General features: G+C 41.8%; 1 protein-coding gene across 2 annotated transcripts in view; it reads left to right on the top strand.

Moving 5' to 3' along the window:
* The first annotated feature begins 257 nt into the window (after positions 1-257).
* The window catches only part of TEC (tec protein tyrosine kinase), a 75,536-nt gene continuing 53,954 nt past the window's right edge, over positions 258-21,839 (top strand). The window contains exons 1-2 of one of the 2 annotated variants that reach the window (XM_042469963.1): positions 258-386; positions 1,495-1,633. Coding sequence is in view for 1 of the 2 variants with exons in the window: in XM_042469962.1 (XP_042325896.1) it covers positions 13,249-13,338 (90 nt within the window). In the remaining variant the exon portion in view is untranslated. Of the gene's footprint in view, positions 387-1,494; positions 1,634-13,160; positions 13,339-21,839 lie in introns of those variants that run through there. The other variant, XM_042469962.1, reaches the window with a different exon arrangement.

Here is a 21,839-nt window from a genome sequence, read left to right as displayed (position 1 = left end):
GCCAGGGCAGTTAAAGCTGTTTCAAACTGGATTATTTCTGCAGTGCGTTTTGCACCAAAGTCCAAAAAGAGTGACTTTTTTTTTGGATGGGACTAAGAGAGTGTCATACCCAGAGCCTCATGGCAGCCCTGAACACCTGCTACACCCCCCGCTCTCTGTCTTCCTGCCTCCTTATTTGCATTCACACGTGCAAAAGTACACGTGTCAGCCTCCCTTGCGTGTCAGGGGGCGGGAGGAGCCAGGAGGAGGGAAACAGCAGCAATGGCAGTTTCAGAGGCGGTGGTTTCCGTCTTCCTTCCCTCCTCCTCTTTCTCTCTTTAGACTGAAAACAACAAAAAGGGACTCTAGAGAAGGAGAAGGACAAAGAAGAGGTCTTTGCTGCTGAGGTAATTATTAAAGCAGTACCAAACCAGGTTATTTCTCCAGTGTGGATGCAGCTTAAGGTCCAAAACACACTGCAGAAATAACCCACTGAGACCGCTTTAACTGCCCCTGGCTCAAAATCCTGGGAAGTGTAGTTTACTGTGGCCACCAGAGCTGTCTCTCAAAACTACAGCTCCCAGGATTCCCTAGCACTCAGCCAGGGCAGTTAAAGCAGTCTCAAATTGGATTATTTCTGCAGAGTGTTTTGGTCCACAATGTGTTGCCTTTTATATCTAATTTTATATCTAATTTCTGAAGCAGGTTTCTTTGACACTCGTATATATATGTGTGTGTGTGTGTTAATTTTAGCATCCTATATTACAGTGCCTTGAAAAAAGTATTCACCCCTTGTTTTTCCACTTTTTGTGTCACAATTAAAATATTTTGCATATCCTACTTAAGTATCTTGTGTGCCATACCAATTAAGTCCATTTCATTTCTGCATTGTGCTTTGGACCTGTGTCAAAGGGTTGTCAAACTGTTTTATTTCTCCATCCAGGGTGAGCGAAGGAGGTCCTCCTTTTCCAGGACCTTGCCCTCCATTTCTGCCTTCTGCCCAGGAGGAATGCCAAAACGTCCCTCCATTAGGCTTCAGAAATATAATCCGGTTTGACACCGCTTTTAACTTTCGTGGCTCCGTAGAATCGTGGGTAGTGTAGTTTGTTGTGGCACACAAGGGGTGCATCTACACTGCAGAGATATAATGCAACTTGACACTACTTTTCAGTGTTGTGGCTCTGTCCTATGGCATCCTGGGATTTGTAGCTCTACAAGGACTTTAGGCTTCTCTGCCAAAGAGTGCCGGTGCCTCACAAAACTACAAATCCCGGGATTTTCTGTAGGATAGAGCCATGGTGGTTCAAGCGGTGTAAAACTGGATTATATCTACAGTGCAGATGCAGCCAAAGAAGCAGGAAGAGGACAATGAAAGAGAGGGCATTGTAGAGGGTAGAGAAAGGAAACTTGAGTGGGTTGGTTTGTATTGCGTTATATGAGTGTATGTTATTTGGTAACGTCCTACATTTTTTCTTGACCCTTCTACATTCTGTGGTGCCTTCTTTTCATTTGCAGTTAGGACATCTGGTCACCCTGTTTGCAGTGTGGACAGACCCTCTTGTACTCCCAACGCAGACCTCCTACAAGCCCCGCCGCAGGGCACTGGTTGCCTCAGACAGAAGGAGTAACTTCACCTCTTTAGAGTCTTCTTCAAGTAAGACAAAATTTGGGGAGTGTTGCGGTGGCTTTTCCTCTTTTGCAACTTCCCACTGTTGCCGCATTTCAAAAAACTAGGAGATGGTGTTGTTTTTTTCTCTCACACAAGTGTATACTGTACTGAGTTTCACCAGTGTGGCTGGATGTGCATGTTAAAATCTGCGCTTAATGGGGTGGCACCTGTTTCATGTCACTTTAGCGGGGTGACCAGACGTCATACTTTTCCAGGACATGTCCTACATTTCAACCCTCTTTCCAGGAGGATTTTCAAAATGCCATCCATTTTGAGCATGACTAAGATACATGTATATGAGTGTTTTAGTTTTTAGTTCTACATTTTTCTTGAATAACCTATATTGTGCAGTGCTTTGTGCTCCTTTCTGGTTAGGGCATCTGGGCTGCATCTGGGCTGCAGAAATAATCCGGTTTGACACCACTTTAACTGCCATGGCACAGTGCTATGGAATTCTGGAAAGTGTAGTTTGTTGTGACCTTGTGCCATGGCAGTGAAAGTAGTGTTGAACCAGATTATTTCTGCAGTTCAGATGCAGACCTGGTCACCCTTTTAGTAGGCAGTATACCATCATTTCACTTCAAAATGAGATACACCAGTCCTTTGCTTTCTGGAGCTCCGCTGCTCATTCTGCTACACACACACACACACACACACACACTGAGTCTTGTAACTTCTCCTCCGCTCTCCCCTGTCTTGCCATTGCAGAATCTCATTTATGTTTTTTCTAGTCCAATTCTGGGTGCTGTAGTCCCCAAAATAGCCTTTGCAGGCTTTGGAAAGAAGTTTGACTGGGATTTCCAGAGCCATTTTCAGTAGACTGTCAAGGAGCTCTGTGTTTCCCTTTGCCTGACAATATTATAAAGCCTTCCTCCCCAATTTGGTGTTGAAAAAGTACGTAGTTGGGAAGAATCAGGAATCAGATTTTGTGCAAAGGGACTCATGAGTGTGGTTCTGGTCTTGACCACAGATTTTTCGGGGCTGAGGTTGCACTCAGAAGCATCCTCTACCTTGGGACCATGCACCGGAGCAATTATTTTGCAAATCGTCAAGAAAATGATAGCTTTCAGGTTTGTAACAGAAGAGATCCTATGGACCTGGAACCTGCCCACCTCTGTTTTAAGGCAGCTCAGATCTTTGTTGCAGCACCTGGTACTGCATATATTTCCAAATGAAGATCTTGTGTGGAGCCTTGTGTATGCAAAGCATGTGGCTTGACAGTTGGCAATGTGTGTGCACACTTTTTACCGAGAAAGGTATGAGACTGAGATAGTGGCTGGATGGTTCTTAACCTTATGGGAAACTCTGCTGCCTAGAGGAGGAAAACTCAGATGAAATCAGGAAGATTTATTTGTTTGTACAGTGGGCCCCTCAGTATCCACTGGGGTTTGGTTCCAGGATCCTCTGTGAAGATCAAAATCCATGAATGCTCAAGTCTCATTAAATACAGTGAGGTAGTAAAATGGTGTAAAATATTGTAAAATAATGACAACAGACGATCTACAAGAATTCATCCTAGACCATGAGAAAATTGAAATGGTCAGAGTTCCCATACCTATGTCCAAATATTGATCAGGATGGAGACTGCAGTCCAGGAATCAGAAAAAGACTAGGATTGGGAAGGGGATCATCCAAGCCAATGTATTTCTCATCACCTTGTACAGATGTGAGAGCTAGACAGTTAAAAGCCAGTAGGAAGAAAATAAACTCATTTGAGATGTGGTGCTGGAGAAGAGTACTGAGAATACTACGGATGGCCAAAAAGACAAACAAATGAGTTCTAGGGAGGGAGGACACAGGCCTTAGCCTGCAGGCCCTGAGCAGAGAGCTTGAGGACAGGTGGTCTTGGGGATATCTCATCCACAGGGTTGCCATGAACTGAGGTCAACACAAGGGCAGTTAACAACAGCAACAAGTAAAATGGTGTCCCTTAGATAAAATGGGAAATTCAAGGTTTGCTTTTTGAAAATTATATATTTCTTGAATATTTTCAAGCCATGGATGGTTGAATCCATTAATGAGGAATCCGTGTATATGGAGGTCCGACTGTACTTTGAGTTGCTTGCTAGTGACCCATCTATGATACATCACTCAAGGCTATTCTTCATCTCTGCTTATGTAGAATTTACAAATGACATGCCTGTCCTGTGTGATGTCTGAAGTGGCACGTGTTACTGCATCGATCCTAGCACTTTCCTTGTAGAAAGTTAACATCAACTCACAATACAATAACTTTTGTTGATCTGATACGGGTTTTTAATGAGATGTGTAGAAAAAAATTAATGTGACCATGAGAACTACTACTGTGTAAAAGCCAATGTGATGTAAGTGGTTAGAGCAGCATTCCTCAAACTGAGGCCCCCAGAGGTTTTAGACTGTAACTCCCATCATTCTCAGCAATCTTAACTAGAGATTATGGGTGAAGGGAGTTGAAGTGCAAAATGTTTGGGGGATACTGTATTGGAAAAGACTGGTTTAGAGTGTCTGACTGCATCTGCACTGCAGAAATAATGTACTCTGACACTGACTCTGCTTTAACTGCTATGTCTCAATGCTATGGAATCCTGGGTTTGTTGTGGCACCAGAGCTGTCTGGCAGAGAAAGCTAAATAGCTCACAAAACTACACATCTCAGAATTTTATAGCATTGAGCCATAACAATTAAAGCGGTGTCAAGCTGCATTAATTCTGAAATGTAGATGCACCCTTGGACTGGGGTTTCACAGTATCAATTTACCACTTTTGACATAATTCAGCTTACTGGGTGACATTGTTCCAGTCAGTTCCTCCCTAGATTAACACAGCTGCCTCCGTTTCTCGATTTTCCTTTGAGAGCCTGCCATAATATACAGAGTACCAACTGGTAGAGGAGGTATACAGAAATTCACATCTGTCCCCCCCCCCCACCAAAGTAGTGAGAGTTAAGCAGAAATCAGCAGAACTATCAAAGACTAAAATTTAAAGAAGAAATATAGAACCACAGGAAAATGTAAGTACAGCCAGAGGTTTCTCACCCTAGCCGTTTTCACTGCTGATGACACAAGCTACGGCTAATTTTAAAAAGCAGTTTGGTTTTAGGAAGGAACTGCTGAGTTGACATTCTCAAATACAGCTTCAGTTATTGTAACAGTTGTTGTAACAGCTAGAAGTGCTTTCTGTTAATTTTGTGATTAATTTTGTCTCTTAGGGTGCATCTACACTGTAGAAATAATGCAGTTTGACACTGTTTTAAGTGCTGTGGCTCCATTTTATGGAATCCTAGCATTTGTAGTTTTACAGGATCTTTAGCCTTCTCTGCCAAAGAGTGTTGGTGCCTCACAATGCTACAAATCCCAGGATTCTGGAGGATGGAGTCATGGCAATTAAAGTGGTGTCAAACTGCAGTGTAGATGCACCCTGAGATGATCTTGTAGCGTTAGCCCATCCTCTTGTTCCTTCCAGGCTTGACTACTGCCATGCACTTTGTGTGAGATTAACCTTGGAAAAAATCTGAATTTAAGTTAGTGGAAAGTGCTTCCACCATTCATGTGTCTGTCCTGGATGAATTTATCCAGTCCTCTTTTTCTCCAATCCCCCTTTAAAGCCTTCCAGGTTGGTAAGCCACATCTTGCGACAATATCACTGCTGCAATATCACTGTGTGCTGTGTGAAGAAGTACTTCCTTTTCTCTGTCCTGCATCTTGTACCATTGAGCAATCTTGTTTTATTAGCTGCACTAGCTGCCAGCAAGCTTTGGGGTTTAGTTCAAGGTCTTGCAGCTTGGGTCTGCATGTGATTTGGGTTTCACAAATCTCAGATGGCACCTCTTTGTATAGTATTACCTTCACACAAAGTGGAATGTACTGTGTTCAGGAGTAAGCTTTTTCATGCATGTCTTTGAAACTGTAGAATTAATTCTCTGTATATCTGCAGTTCCATCCTTATTGGCATTCTGGACTTTATCACATGGGGAAAAGTGATAAGAGCATAGTGGGATGCCCCCTTCACTATCACGCTAGTGTGCTATGATGTTGCCATAATCCCATCATTATCAGGTGAATAAAGAGAAATTCTAGTGCCGCTTTTCATTCACAGGACTGAAAACCTTTCTTTTCTGAACAGCAACTTCTAATATCACAGGCAGTTAAGTAGTTCATGTATCTTTATTCTCTAGACTTCCAGTTGCAGAGCCAGATTTCATCCTTGCGGAACCAACTTTGGCCTAGAAACTACTGTACTCCTTGCTGACTGTAATATAGTTTTGGTAATTACTTGACCACATATTGATTTATAGAAATGTTGGTTTAAGCCTTGCATCATGTGAAAATGCCCTTTACCCCCTTTTTCTTGCAATCACACAGATCAAACACACCATTTTCCAGAATCCAGGAAACACCGTTTAGCACCATAGTTGTCAAATGTAAGCCATACAACATCTTGCTAACTACATTTGCAAGTAGATAGTATATACTAACCAATAAAACATGCAATTGCAACATAATGAGGATAGTGGCACTATGAAATTGTAGAGTATACTGTATCTTTCCACTTACAGAACTCAGGCTAATGCATACATCCACATACTACACCCAGATAAGCAAATGGTGGTATCAACATCATAAAGATAAGCATGTTACATTTTATTACTAAATGCTTCTACAGAGCTGACTTTACTGTTGGGCAAAGTGAGGTGTGTGATTTAGGCAGTGGATGTGCAGGAGGAGAAATGCCTGCAGAATTCACCCCCATTGCAGTCCTCAAGAGGTGGAGTTGTCGGTGGGTGGCATGGTTGTTCCAGATGTGGTATAGGAGAAGGTTGTCCCTTGTGGGCTTTGCATGTTAAATGAAAAGTGAGGGAATATTATGTTTTAGGCCTTAACATTTCTGGAGCCAAATTTACTGATCTTAAAGAGTGTTTCTGTTTCCAAGTTCACTTCAAATGCACTGTACTAGAATGACAAAGCACACAAATTTTGTATGTGGTACAGATCCATGAAGGCTTGTGACTAGATGCAGAATACTTTTGTAATGCATTGGAATTTGCCAGTTTTCTTTTCAGACCATGCAGAGAGCTGCCAGTGGAAAGAACAGAAGAAAAGCCTCTTGCTGCATTAAGGCCCTTGATATGTTGCTTTATATATTCACCTCCAGTGGCTTCCTATGAGAGAGTGTATCCAGTATCTCTAGTTTCCACACTTCCCCTAAGTGTGAATTCTGCCATCCTTCTAACCAGAGTCTTGTGTGTTTTTGTTAAAGGGTTGAGGTTGGTGCTTCCACAGCTTGTAGCTTTAAATAGCTTTTGCCACATGATAAACTATTTTCATGAAGTGACTTATTATGCAGACCAGTTTTTCCTCCACACCTCTACAGTAGTATCGACAAAACAGTCTGCTGTCTGATTTGCATAAAATAAATAATGTGGTGAAATGTTCTGTAGAATGACATAAAATGGTCTCTAGGTTGTGGTGTAATATGTGTATCAGCCTTCAACAATGATGTGCTTGTCCACATATATTTCTCATACAATTGCTGCTCAGTATTTAATGACTTCTTCCAAAGGATGTATGAAATGTTCTCTCAGTACATGTTACCCTTCTGATATAACAAAAGGTCCAAGCTGTATGAATCTTTTAATCCTAGACATATTCACTACGATGAGATACTATGTGGACTATGTGGACTTCCGTTTTTGTATCTATGTATTATTTATTATGAGAGCTGATATGGTGTAGTGACTTGAATGATTACTAGGACTGTGAGAGACAAGAGTCACACCCTCTCAGTCTCAGGAAGGCAAGGGCCAACCTTCTCAGAGAAAACCTTGCTATGAAAATGCTAAACGCCTAGGCATGCTGTGAGTTGGAAGTGGCTTGAAGGCACACAGCAACAACAATTACAGTCGGCCCTTCTTATACACTGATTTTTTATTCACGTATTCAAGCATACACGGTTTGAAAATGTTACAAAAAAGTATAAATTTATCTTGATTTTCCATTTTTTATAAGGGACACCATTTTGCTGTGTCATTATATGTAATGGGACTTGAGCATACACGGATTTTGTTATACACGGGAGATCTTGGAACCAAACCCCAGCGTATAACAAGGGTCCACTGATTTATCATATGTCTCCAGCCATGTTATAGAATAGAATGCTAGATGCTGTCCTCTCGCCTACTTCCCACTTCTGGTCACTGTGTTATTCACTGCTGTCAGAGACATAGCCAGGATTTTGGGAAGGGGGGAGTCCAGGATAAGTGCCACCATTATAATGGGGCTTGGGCGCAGCGACACACACCATTCATTGTATCTAACGGAAAGGGGGGATCCGGACCCCACAGATTCTCTCCCCCCTTGGCTACATCCCTGCTGCTGTTAGTCACTGACACAGATGTTCTACCTCTTAGGGGTTGTCTGCACAGGGCCAAAGGCCCAATTTGCCCTCCCCACTGGTCTTGCATTGTCCAGTTCAGATGACACAGGCCAAATTGCTGGGGCCAAAGTCAGGCCCAAATCTGGCAGATCAGACATAGATATGGTGGTTCAAGTCTGATCCTGGGGTAAATGGCTTTTCCCTTGGGGCAGTTTGATCCCAGTTTTGCCGTTGAGTTTCCTGGAAACTCTATGGCAAAATCCAGCTGTTTATACAGCCTCCTGCACTCCTTACCCCTTGCTGCCCTTTCACTGGTACCGAGAAGGCCCCGATCGCTGTTTCTAACATGGAAACAGGGCACCTGGTCCACATCAGACACGCCAATGGGGTGGGAATGCTTCTCCATACCAGAGACAGTGTGGCAAGGTAAGGAACACATGCCGGTAGCAAGTCCTGGGTCAACAGAGAGTATGTAAACACCTGCCTGTCCCTTCATCAGCCCGGAGACCCAATGCTGCCAGAATAGCATGGGCTCAGCCTGTGCTATCCTGGCCCTTCTGCTCAGTCCTTTAGTCCTTCAGTTCTACTCTCAGTTTCAGCCTTCTGAAAGTCAAAAATCTCTACTTGTGCATTTTACCCAAATGGACAATGTATAAAGGGAGTTAGGGAGTGAAATGGTAGTTTATATCTTCTTCCCCATCTAAAGTAGGATTAACTTCTGATAGAATACTTCTGAACCTACTCTGCTTTTTGCAGAAAACTTTGAACAGCAACATCCTATGAGGAGGAGTTTATATAGGAGTATATTATGAGAGACCTGTGTCTTTAAGAGAGAAGCTTAAACAGCAATAGTATATTCCTTTTCTTTCTGAATACATAGATTCTTTGGTGACCCAGAGAAACTGAACTTGTTTGCTTGGTACAATGAGTCTAAGCTGTTAGGTTATTTTTGTTGAATGTTTGCTTTGTTCATTGTTATGTTTCTAGCCACTATATAAGTTGTATTTTCCCCCTGCATCTTCCTACAATACAAAAATTGGGGAAATTCCCCAAACAGCACATAAAATTAAATAAAATTATATTGTAATATAATAATAAAAATGATAATAAAAAAACTTTGGTTTTAAAACAAAAAATTATGATTAGAGCTATACCTTCCAAAACAAGGAGATCCAGACTACAAATCAACTCTCCCATACTGACTCAATACCTTGCTCCTGTCGCGGGAGAAAGATGAGAAATAAATACACAGATGGACCCATATTGTAACTTAACTTCAAGCCCCAATCAACCCAAGAGGTACACTCTTAATTCCCTAAAGGGAACAACAACAAAAGTCACTGATTTATATCTAGAGCTAAGGATGGGGGTGGGTTGTACCCACTAAAAACACTGGAAATTGACTCCATATTCTCCCTTTCCCAAGCATATTCTAAAATATGGGCACATTCTTGACTCCTGCTTCCATGTAAACTTCCACCCCAAGTAACGTCCAGAGGTATACCCCAGTCTTTAATGCTATAGACTATTACAATTCAGACAACTACCAGTGTTTCATAATTGAAAGAATTGGGATTATTAACTTTTATGGAATGGGGCGTTTATAAGTAGGGTACCACAATATTCAGCTTAGATTTCATTAGCTTTACCAAACGTATCAATGACTTTGCCTTTTGAGAGTAGGCTTTGGATACAAAGGGAGGCAGTTTACATTTAGATGAAGTAGAATGGACAGCAGAACGGAGTACAGTATTTACATCTAAGAATACAATTCTATTTTAAATTTGTGACATATTTTATGGTTGGCCAAATAAAAGTATTGCTGTTTTCTTGATTGTGGACGTTATTGTACTTTGCTATATGGCCAACACGACTATCCCTGGATATGTTTCCTGAATGTGAAGATACTGCATTGAGCCACACACACATAAAAAAAGAGGGAGCTAATGGACTGGGATTTTACTATTTGAGGTTTCTGTCTCCAACAAAGGTAAAACCTTTTTATTTTATCTTTTTTAATTGGTACTGAATTTGGCCTGTTTTATCTAACAGCACCTATAATTTTCCTAATGCAAAAGCATAGAAGCTTTTTGGGAGAGTCAGGGGCTCGACAGGCTGCCCCTTTCCTAGCTGGATCAGGGAAGTGGCAGAGTCATGCCACTGCCCTGATCTGGCCTTTCGAGGGCACAAAAAGCAGCAGCAAAAAAGACTCTTTTTGCACTCTCGAAAGGATGCCATAGCTGTGGTGGCATGGCTATATGACACTCTTTCAGCACTGCATCATCTGGATGCAGTGCCGGAACCGCGCCATGATGCTGTGCACTGTCTGGAGTGGCGTGTGGTGTCAGGGTGCCCTGGGGGTGTGTGTGAAATGAAATGACAGCTGAAATGAAACTCAGGCGTTTGATGACATTGAGATCTACAAAAAGCAGATTTGCAGCACAGTCCAACACAGATCATCTTTACTACTTCAGTCCAGCTGGACAGTATTTAAGGGAAGAAAGTTTTGTAGTGTTTAATAGGCTTACATGCCCTGAAGCATATAAAGTGGGACCTCAGTATCCACGGGGGATCTGTTTTGACCCCTCCCCCCCAAATCAGTGGGACATCAAGTCTCATTGTCCCTAATGGCACATGCACATGGCCACATTGCCATTAGAGACAGCAGGATGGGGCTTACCTAAACTCTCGTGTCTAATGCCGGTTTAGTCATGTGCACACACCATCATTGGGCACAATGGGGGCTGTTCCTAATGGGAGCACAGCAGTGTGCATGTGCCACCATTGGTGACAACGGAACTTGAGGTCCTGCAGATTTTGGTATCGGCGAGGGGTCTGGAACAGATGCTTTCCGTCCGAGGATGCTTAAATCAGCAGATGACAAGTCTGCAGATAATGAGGCCCCACTGTATTTGTTTATTACAGGTTAAGTATCCCCTTTTTCAAAATGCTTGGGACTAGTTGTGTTTTGGATGATGATGATGATGATGATGATGATGATGATTATTATTATTATTATTATTATTGGATTTTGGAATATTTGTATTGCCTGTGTATACACAATGGTCTGTCTTGGAGGTCAGACCCAAATCTCAACACAAAATTCATTTGTTTCATATATACCTTATACACATAGTCTGAAGGTAATTTTATACACAATTTTTTAAAAATTTGTGCACGTTTTAGTACATTCAACCATCAGAAAGCAAAGATTTTACAGTGGGCCCTTGGTATCTGCGGAGGATACATTGCGGATTTCCCCACAGATATCAACATGCGTGAATGCTGAAGTCCCATTGTCTTTAATGGTGTTGCGGCCACACTACCATTGAAGTCAATGGGACTTCACTGTCCCCACCCCCCACCCCACCCCCAAAGCTTGCCTTGCCCGCCTTTCCATTCTCACCATTACAGGGGGCTGCCTCTTACTCCTTTTCTTTCTCGCCACCTCTTCCTCCTCCTGCTCCTCCTCCTTCTCTTCTACCCCACTGCCGATGTCTCCATGTTTCCTCCTCTTCTTTCTTCACTCTTCCTCCACCTCTGCCTCCAGTCTTCCTCTTCCTTCCTCCTCCTCTTCCTCCCTCTCCTTCTCTCACTCGCCCCATTACCACTGTGCTTACTCATCTTCCTCTTCCCTCCTCCTTATGCTCCTCTTCCTTGGCTCCTCTTCCTCACCGTCTTCCTCCCTGCCTTCGCCACTGCTTTTCCTCTTCTTCCCTCCTCCTCCTTCTCCTCCTCCTTCTCTTTTCCCCCACTGCCACTGCTGCCACTGCCGCTCTTCCCCTTCTTTCCTCCTCCTCCTCTTCCCTACTGCCTCCTCCTTTCTCCTCCTCCTCTTACCGCTCTGTCACCGCTGTCACCCCTCTTCCTCCAACTTCTAAAAAGTGCTAGTAGAGTGTGGCTGGGACCCAGCTTGGACCCAGGCTGATGGTGGCCAGTGGTTTGGCAGCAATTTATTGAGCGAGCATCCCCGCTTCCATCCCACATCCCAGCTACAGCCCAGGAGGCTGGAGCCGGTTTTAAAAGGTGAGCAACAATCTCCTTCCAGAGCATTGGATTGATTGGCCATGGGATAGGCCTTATCCTTTTTTTCCCGGTCATTTTCTGAGAACACTGGAACAAGAGTGCATATGAATATCCAGATAGACTCATATGGAAGAAGGTGCTTCTTCAAATATCCTAACATCCCAAACCACAAGATTATCACCAGCATTTGAATGGGATCTAGAAGCAGATTGAAAGCCAGTATGGATGTTTCAGGAAGGGAGCCATATGATCCCTGGAAGCATTCATGATTAACAATTTGGTCACTTCCTTTTGAACTGATCATCATTTTTGTACATTCTTCAGAGTCAGACTCTTGGAGGGTACATTAAGATAGCCCAAATGTAATATAACTAAGGTGTGTTGTCTCTAGAAATGAGCATATTTGGCATACTAACTGCTGCTGCGAGTTATGTTTGGTTATATTTAGTATCTGGACCAAGAATGGTTCCAGAAAATAATCTACTTCCCTTCAACTTATTTCTTAGACCCCCAGTTCTTTTAAGTTTCTTAACCTAGGCTGTTCTGTTTCTTTTACCTGTCAACATGATCAGAGCAACCAATAGTAACCAGTCTGCTAGCATTACCTCTGTGACAGCTCATCCCTTCTTGTCACCACCTCCAGATTTTTTTAGCCCATTACATTAGAGATGACATCTTTCATGACCATTTTTTTTCTCCAGGGGAGAGATGTGTATAGATGATGAAGTTAATAAAAACACAGTAGTTATAAGTATTGTAGTCTGACTCCCCCCCAAGTTGATACATTTTGCATATTATGTTTTTATATTTTCTAGATTTTATTACTATATATTGAAGACAAAGTGCTGCTGTCTGGCACAGTTAATATAAGTTATACGGTCATTTGCAAGGGAAAACAGACTTTAGATGTTGAACCATGACATATTTTTATGTGGGCTTTCGGATAGCTAAGCCACTGCTGTCCGTTCTTAATACTGCTTCCTCCACCCACCACATGCTACTTCCTCCTTCTCATAGTCACAGGGTATACTAGTGGTTTTCCCCCTGCTCCTCTGTGGTTTCTTCTCCCCCTCACTGCTCTTTCCTGATTGTCTTTCGTCTTCTTTACCGTTCTCTTGAGACTTGATCTTCCTATCCAAGTATTACCTCTTTTGATGGCTTTAGGGAACAGAAAAAGTATAAGTGTTGGAGGCTCTTTTTCTAGAGAGTGATCCTGTTCCATGTATGGTAGATTTCTGCAGCCCCTCCGTTTGCGACATTGTCATGACGTGCTGGATCAGAGACCAATGCAGGAGAAAAAGAACAGGCAAAAAGGTGTGTGAGAGGGCAGAGGGTATTGCAATAGTCTTATGGTTGATTGTTGTTGCTGTTTCATTTGCCCAGTGCAATTATTATTAAGATTCCTTTTAACATGTATACATTCCTATTGCATAATAAGACCTAATGTATTACCCTTTATATTTTTGGCTGTTCTCTTTTACTCTTTCATTAAGAAAGGTTGAGCTGAACGATTAAGACTAAACTAGATATGATGGGCCCATTACTTGCCTGTCGACTCCATTCACATTGGGTGTGGGGGGGTGTTACATGAAAGGTAAAATGATAATGTAGGATAGAAATTATGGTTCCCCATGTCCAACCGCATATACTTTATCTCCCTTCATTGCATTATTTTGCTGTATACCTCCTTTCCTTGGCTTTGACCGAGGACTGAAAATAGTGGTGGAGCAATAGATTGAAGGCAAGGTGAGTGTGTGAGGGAGAGGTTTAGTGATCCTTTCCTGTATGCTGGTGTTGTCATTAACTCTCTATTTATATGTGAATGCATAGTATAGAGATGGGTCTGCCTCAGCCCTGAGACATATGAGTCTTTCTGATTTCAATAAGATGAAGAATATCTTACTTGCTTATAACTGTGGTTCTTTGAGTGGTCTTCTGTGAATTCACACAAATGGGTCATCTATACTTGTGCTTTGCATCTCTAGAAATATCTAATATGCATTTTGGTGGTAGCACCTCCTATCCTCAGTACATGCAGTTCCCACGCAATTTCCTCAGTTCCTTGGATGCCAAAGCAGCAGTTAGGGAGCTAAGGAGAGCAGGACACAATGAGGGGAGCACAGATGAGGTTGTGTGAGTTCACAGATGATCACTTGAAGAACCACAGTTACAGGTAAGCAACTGTTCTTCTTCATGGTCTCTGTGACTCACAAAATGAGAATCTAGCAAGCTACTCGGAAAAGGAGGCCGGAGTGTCGTAATGCAGGAAAAGAGATGGGCCTGAGAAGTCCTAGGAGACAGCTCACATGCCCCACCAGAATCCCTGGATTGGGATGGAGTAGGTGAAGGCAATTTGGTTTGACCAGGTACTGAGGTTGCCGGTATCAATGCCTGTGTTACATCTCAATGAGAATGATGAGAGTTCATCAAACTCACCATGAAAGTGATAGTTGTTGTAGTCTCGATAGTAATAATATACCAGAGACAGGGACTGGTCAAAGTAATAATAGGGAGATTTCAGTGCATTGTACATAAAACTCGGCATAGAAAGCTTTCAGCTCTTGGTGCTTGTATGGATCATGACAGTATCGACAAGAAGACAAGAAGCATTGTCCCACTACTGGGCATTTCATGGCATTTTGAGGTCTCACGGACCTAAAATTCATCTCCAACAAAGAGCTGTGAAGAGCCACCCGAAGATATGAGTCAAAGGCCGCAGGACTCAATGTGCAGTGCAGAGGTCAAAATGGACAATGAGACAAAACCCCAACAGAGGCTGAATGTGCTCATTCTCAGTGGTTAGATCTGCTGCCTTTATGGCATTTTCCCAAGGAAAGACTTAAGTCTCGAGGAGCAATTGCAGTGTGCCTGAAGTGTAAATGCTTTACAATCAGTATGGGTTCCCATGTTGTGCCCCTCTCCTAGGTACAAAAGGCACATAGAATTCCAGTCTTTCTCTGATGTCTTACCACCACAAGAAGTACACTTCTTGAAAGAACTGGAGGCGGCCATAAGCCCCTGAAGGCAGAAATGGACAGACAGGGCAGTCAAACCACAACTCCAAATCCAAAATGTAATCTGCAAGAAGAGTTAGGTAACACCCCCCCCCAAAAAAAAGAGACACTATTATCTGAAATGCCAAACCTAAAATGCACAGAATAGAGGGAAAGAGTTAAAGACCAAAAACTGTAAGTCTAAGCTGAAAATCCCCAGAATGAACACTCAAGAACAGTTCCTAATGAAGATGATGATGCAGCGGATAAAAAGGAGCTGAGGGAATTAAGCAGGAACTGTGTACAAAGAATGGGAGGGGCAGCACCAGAACACATATTACATAGCTCTAGAAGGTTCTGAGAGATGCACTGCATAGGTACAGATGACCCATTTGTATGAGTCACAGAGACCATGAAGAAGAAATTATACTAGTTTAGCTGATGTCACTGAAGTTAGGAATACACTTCAGCTTTGGTTTTCTTGGTGGCAGTAGCCCTTAAGCCCATTCATATGCTTTCTGGTGCTTTGTCCAATGTCTGGGTGATGGAAATGACATCTGATCCCCTATAATGTTAGTAAACTTTGCTAGCTGAGAAAATTATTGTTTGGTTCTTCAGTAGAATAGTTGGATTTGGGTCCCATTAAAATCAGTGTGAAAAGTTTTATCACAAGTAATTTAAGTTTCATTGATTTTAGTAAATATATCGGGTGAGCCATTTGCTTTGGACTTGGACTATTATATTTTTATGAACATGGCCTATTTTGAGCTGGCTGAATTAATTTTTTTCTTGATTCTAGAAATAATTAGTGGCCTTGCTTGCACAGAATGATCAACCAAGATTCTGCTCAATCCTAATTTACCACAAGTGAGCTGTGTGCCTGTTTACTCATGTGAAGGGTCTCCTGCTAATGTGAACAACTAAACTTATCAGAATTAAAAACCTTATTTTCATTTCTGAAGCCAGAATTCTGAGGATGGGGGTTGCACCTTTTACAAGCCAAGATTGTAAACTGGGATGTGTTTTTAGTAGATAGACGTTTTGTCCTGCTTATGAGCAAGAAACCAGGATGGTTTGGATATCATGGTAAGCTTACTGTTTATGTTTGTGTTTAACCACTTGTGCTTGCAAAGGGAACCAAGTGAGTATGACCAGACTACCTGGGCTGTTACACATCTTGTTAGATATAAGCTAGGATTCCCCAAAATCCTGGTTTAGTGTTATGTATGAACACATCCAGTGTTATTTTAATTCAATTCCTTCAATGTTTTGTTCTTTGCTCTGGACACTTCCTCTACTGCAGACAAATTTAATCTCCAAGAAAGTGTGAGAAGGCTTTTGGCATGGGTGATTGCTCGGCTAAGCTTATTTTAGGGTAATATAAAAGTAAGGTGCATGTGCTTTGCATAGCTACAGTATATCCAAGGAGCAAAAACAGTAGATTTCACTCTTTTCATAATAATTAATCATTTTGCAGACGTGTGTGTACTGGAATAATTATGAAATAAATCAGAAAGATTTGTAAAATTACTGTCATAAATGATATTTGCAACAGGCACAATTGTGGATAACATATAGGAGAAGAACTGAGACTAATGTCTCACTGGCTGAAGAGAAAAGAATTAAGTGACCATCTTTTTACAAAAAAGGAGTACTTTTTTTACAGGAGAGAGAGAGCAGTTCCAATTTAATGTAACTACTTTTCCCTCACTCTCTTATTCTTTCTTCCCCTCTTTTATTGTGGCTTTGAAAAAGGAGATTGTAAGCTTCTACTTACGTTTGGCGTGTCTGAATCATAATTGCAGATTAATATTAATTATGGTTAATGAAAACAGGCCCACTAAATAAGGTATGGTTTGAAATCAGATTGGTTCCATTAGTCATTGGGATTAACTTCACTTTCTCTGGGTTTAGACTCTACAATAATCTAGTGTTAAATGTTAAAAAAAGAAGGAAAACACATACAAATTCTTCCTTGTGGCAAAGGATGGGGTGTCACAACTGAGAAGGCACTTTCTTTGCTACTGCACAAAGCCGGGAGGTATAGTTGCTTGGAGTAAGGCTGGGCTTATTATTAACTGTAGTCTCTGTAAATATAGCAAATGCGTTAAGAGATGGTGGGAGCTGCAGTACAATAATATCGAGAGAGTCACAGGATGCTGACCACTAAACTCTGTTAGTGTTACCAGTGAACCAGCCTGTTGTTTCCACTTCTGTTAGGTTTAGCAGATCATGAGGCATGACATAAAGAATCTTGTTTAGTGATAGGCAACTGCTAGAGTGACATGTTGTCAAAGATAACATCTTGCATATTAAAATTTTAGATACCAGTAGATGGAGTAGAGGAACATTGTGCTTACAAAGACTGTTATCTGAAAAAAAATGTTAAAAAATAAGGCAGATTTTATCGTGTACCACCATTTTATCCTGCAATAGCATTAGCTAAAGAATGAGTGAAATGTGTTATAGTGTGAGTAAGAAAACTAGAAATTAACACTTCATTGTTCTGAGAAATTGGTGTTTTCAGTTATTTTGGGGGGTATGACACTGATAGATTTAGGCTTCAAACAGATGGTCCAAAAGGGCCACCGTCGTGTTGCTCGAGGGCAGGGTGGGCACATGACGCACACACCTGGATCGCACAGAAGCCGTGTTGGGGCCGCCTAATGTGGTCCAAACACAGCCACAAAAGGAGCAGCTTCTTACGACTCCTTTTTGCGGCCCATTCTAGAATGTGGCATGGTGTCTGGTTGCTGCGGTCCTGTGGTGGTCTCGTGGCGATTGGGGCTGACTACTTCACCCCTTAAGCACATTTAAGTTGTGTTGGTTTCATTAGGAGAGAAATAAACAAACAATGAATGTATCCATTGAAACTGATAGAGCCAATACGTTGGTGCACATTTTAGCTAGGAATAGCTTCCCAGAACAGAGTTGAACTTATTTCCAAGTAAACATACATATGATTACACTACAGAAATACAGTGATCCCTTGGTATTCACTGGAGTTTGGTTTAGGACCCATCAGGAATATCAAAACCTGTTGATTTTCAAGTCCCATTAAATACAACAGGTAGAAAAATAGTGTCCCTTATATAAAATGGCAAAATCAAGGTATGCTTTTTGGTATTTATATATTTAAAAAATATTTTCAAGCTGTGGATGCTTGAATCCATGGATAAAGAATCAATGAATACAGAGGGCCAACTGTACCTGGGCAAAGGATGGCTATTTGTTTCACTCTTCAAAGAAATCCAGAGTTTTAAGCAGCTGCATTAATTGTGTAGCAGAAGTAAAAACAACAACAACAACAAATAACAGCAACAGAAACCTCAGAGCAAGTAAGCAAGTAAGATGTTTTATCAAAGCTGGACTCTCCTATTCCACTTTCAAATGTGAAACTGTTTGATACCAATCAATTCTTTGATTAAAGTATATGAGGCATTCCTATTCCCACATAGCTAGGTGTATGCTCTATTGACCTAAATGGGACTTATTTCTAGAAGGACATCTGTAAGATTTCACTGTTTTTAGATGACTATAGACTTCATGCTTGTAAATAATGGTAGGAGCCCAAACTGTCCTGCCACCTGAGGCAAGAGAAATACTCTCATTGTCCTGGTATCTTTGCATCCTGTCCACTGTCACATCCTCCTGACTGCTTCTATTTTGTTGACAGAAATGGTAGGCCATCTATGAATAAATGCACACCAGCCTTTGGAATAGGTAGCGTTTCCTTACACAGAGGTTGGAGAGTTGATAGCAACAAGAGGCAGGAGAGGAACTGTGGAATCATGTGAGCACACATAGGAGATCAAGAAAGAGAAGAAAGAGGGAAGGTGGGGCATGGGGAGGCTAGAGATGGAGGGAGTTTATATACAAGGGATTATAACATTTTAAGTGAGAAGAGGGAACCATTAAGAGTGAAGAGAAATAGGAGTTGATATGAAAAGTCTCCCTCAAGATGACGATTTTCTAGATACTCTTCTACCAAAAACAAAATGACCCCAGCAAAACATGTGAATTTAATTCCTCCAACAACAAAAATTCTCTGGATGAGTTATGAAAAGCAAAAATACATTTTTTAAAAAATACAACACAATAAAAAATGTGCGGGAAACATTTAAAAAAATTAAAATGCCTGGAAAGAAAATAAGATCTTTACCAGATGCATAAATAAATAAATAAATAAATGGAATGGAATGGAATGGAAAGGAAAGGAAAGGAAAGGAAAGGAAAAGAGCTAAAAGTGTGAGTTTCAGGTAAGCCTCATTGGGGTGTGCATTTTATAAAAGAAGTACCACAACTGAAAAGGATTCTGTTCGTGTATCTTCCCATTTAAATACTTTTATAGGAGATACTTGGAGCAGTGTTGTCATGGGTGTGTGTGTGTGTGTGTGTGTGTGTGTGTGTGTGTGTGTGTTCAGTGGTGTGGGTCACATCTGTTGATACCTCAGAGTTGGGGTGGTAAACCCTATGGATGGTGGGCTGCTGCTGAGTCCCACATGGCCATGGCCACACAGAGTTGGAAGGCCAGAGGGGATGCTGAGAGGGCCGAGCCTGTGCTGCACCTCGTGTTCATCATTCCACATAAGTAGAATGGCGCCATAACAGCGAGGTGGAGCAATACCTTTTTGGCCTCTCCCCTGGAAGCCCAACTCCTGGAAGCCCACCCCTGCCCCAGGTGGCACTTGGGCAGGGACGCCACTGACCTGGAGCCATTTCACATTATACAATTATAGCACTATGATTTCGCTCTAACTCCCATGGCTTCCTAATGTGGAATCCTAGGATTTGTAGGTTGATGAAGCACTGGTGCTTTCTCCTTGAGAATTCTAAAAGCCCGACCCTGGAGAAAGAAAGTATGATGCAAAGGTTCCCTTTAGGTTTCATCAGTGTGGCACTTTGTTAAAACACAACAGTGCATCCAAAGGACATCTGCAATCTGTCCATATGGTGGCTTCAGCTTGTTTTTCTTTTCTCACATAGTTTTTCTTTACTCACAAGGCCGATAGGGGATTACTTGCAAGTGTGTTTGGACATACTTCATATTTTCTGCAGCACTGCTTGTTAAAATAGTGAGCCAAGATAGAAGAAATATAATCATGCCTCATTAACTGCAGACTTGCCATCTGCGGATTCAGTCACCCATAGATGGCAAGCCTAAGTGGTCGTGCTGCCATTGGGGACAGTGCCCATGGTGGCACATGCACGATGTTGCACTGCCATTAGGGACAACGAGACCCATTGCCTCTAATGGTGGTGTGGCTATGTGCACATGCTGCCACTGGGGACAATGGAGATTGTCCCTAACAGCAGGGCAGCCATGTGCATGTGCTGCCATTGAAGTTTTTTTGCCACGCCGCCAATGGAGACAGCATGAACTCAAGAATCTGTGGATTTGGGTAGCCTCTGGGGGATCCCCCACAGATACCAAGGGCCAACTGTAGTACTGTCCTTAATGCAAATTTACATTCATGCATACATAGAGATCATGGTGTAGTGTTTTGAGTGTTGGAACTATGACTCTGGAGACCAGGGTTCAATTCCCAGCTTGGCCATAAAACCCACTGGGTGATCGTAGGCAAGTTACATGCTCTCAGCCTCTGGGGATGACAATGACAGACCTCCTCTAAACAAATGTTGGCAACAAAACCCCAGCTTTGCTTTAGAGTCGCCCTAAGTTGGAAACAACTTGAAGAGGCACAATAACTATACAGACAGAGATTAATTTCATTTATTACACATGCTTTTTAAATTATTATTATTTAATTAGTTGTAACTGAATGTGTGGGCTAATTAAATTGAAAAAAAAATATTTAAGACGAATTAAAGTGAGAAAATACAATCTGTTGTGAAGTCAAAGGCTTTAATGGCCTGCATCCATAGTTTTTTTTGTGAGCAGAGTAGATGTGCTTTGACACAACAGATTTCTATGAAGCAACCCTTTAGTTCTATCATAATATTGGTGAATTTCATGTTAGTTACTTTCCAAGAAAGCAAGTATGTCAGCATTTGAGTTAATGTCTAAACTGTTTCCCCTAAAGCTGTTTTCTTCTGAAGAAGCTAAAAAGAGGAACTTAGCTATAATATTTTCTTCACTCACCAAATTTGGTTCACTGCGATAGTGGAAGGATTAGAAGCCACAGTTTTCTTGGTTGTTAGGGGAGATGTTGCAAAAGGGTACATGGCATGGGACTTCAACAGCTGGTGATGAACACTGAAAAAGAAATTCAACTACAGTACTAGTTATGTAGAGTAGTTTAACTATTTATTAATTATATTTACTTTATGAGAAATGGTTCAGATTTGGTAATTAAAGAACTTTTGCTGATAATCAACAGAGTTAGTTCTGGTAGTTAGCTATTATAGGGTTCTTTTTGGTTCCTGCGGCGGATGCCATGAGTGAGCCATAGGTGCACTGTGGCATGTCAATGACGCAGGCATGGCAGCCCGGTGTGTTCACGCTGTGCCCTGCTTGCGTCATTATGGCAGCCCCTATGTGGGGGGCGCTATTGCCACATGCTAAGATTCTGGAACATGCGGTTGCTCCGTTCTCCTGAACCCTAATTTTAGACCACCGCAAAGCAATGTTCTGTTCTGGGCCAAAATGACTCTTTTTAGAATGAAGCTTCAGTTTTAGAATTTAGAAGCATGATTGAAAATGTTTATCATTGCTTCATTCTTAAAATAAAACAGCCAAGTGCAAGACAATCGAGAATTTCTGGGTAAGTTTCCTTTTAAATGCAGACAAGCAAGTTCTGACTTCTTCTTTTTTTGTCGTTGTTTTAATCCCACAGTGCATTAGAGTTTTTCCTTTTAATA

Source organism: Sceloporus undulatus, chromosome 5, assembly GCF_019175285.1.
Source record: "Sceloporus undulatus isolate JIND9_A2432 ecotype Alabama chromosome 5, SceUnd_v1.1, whole genome shotgun sequence".
NCBI lineage: Eukaryota > Metazoa > Chordata > Lepidosauria > Squamata > Phrynosomatidae > Sceloporus > Sceloporus undulatus.
This window is presented reverse-complemented; position numbering and strand designations above follow the sequence as displayed.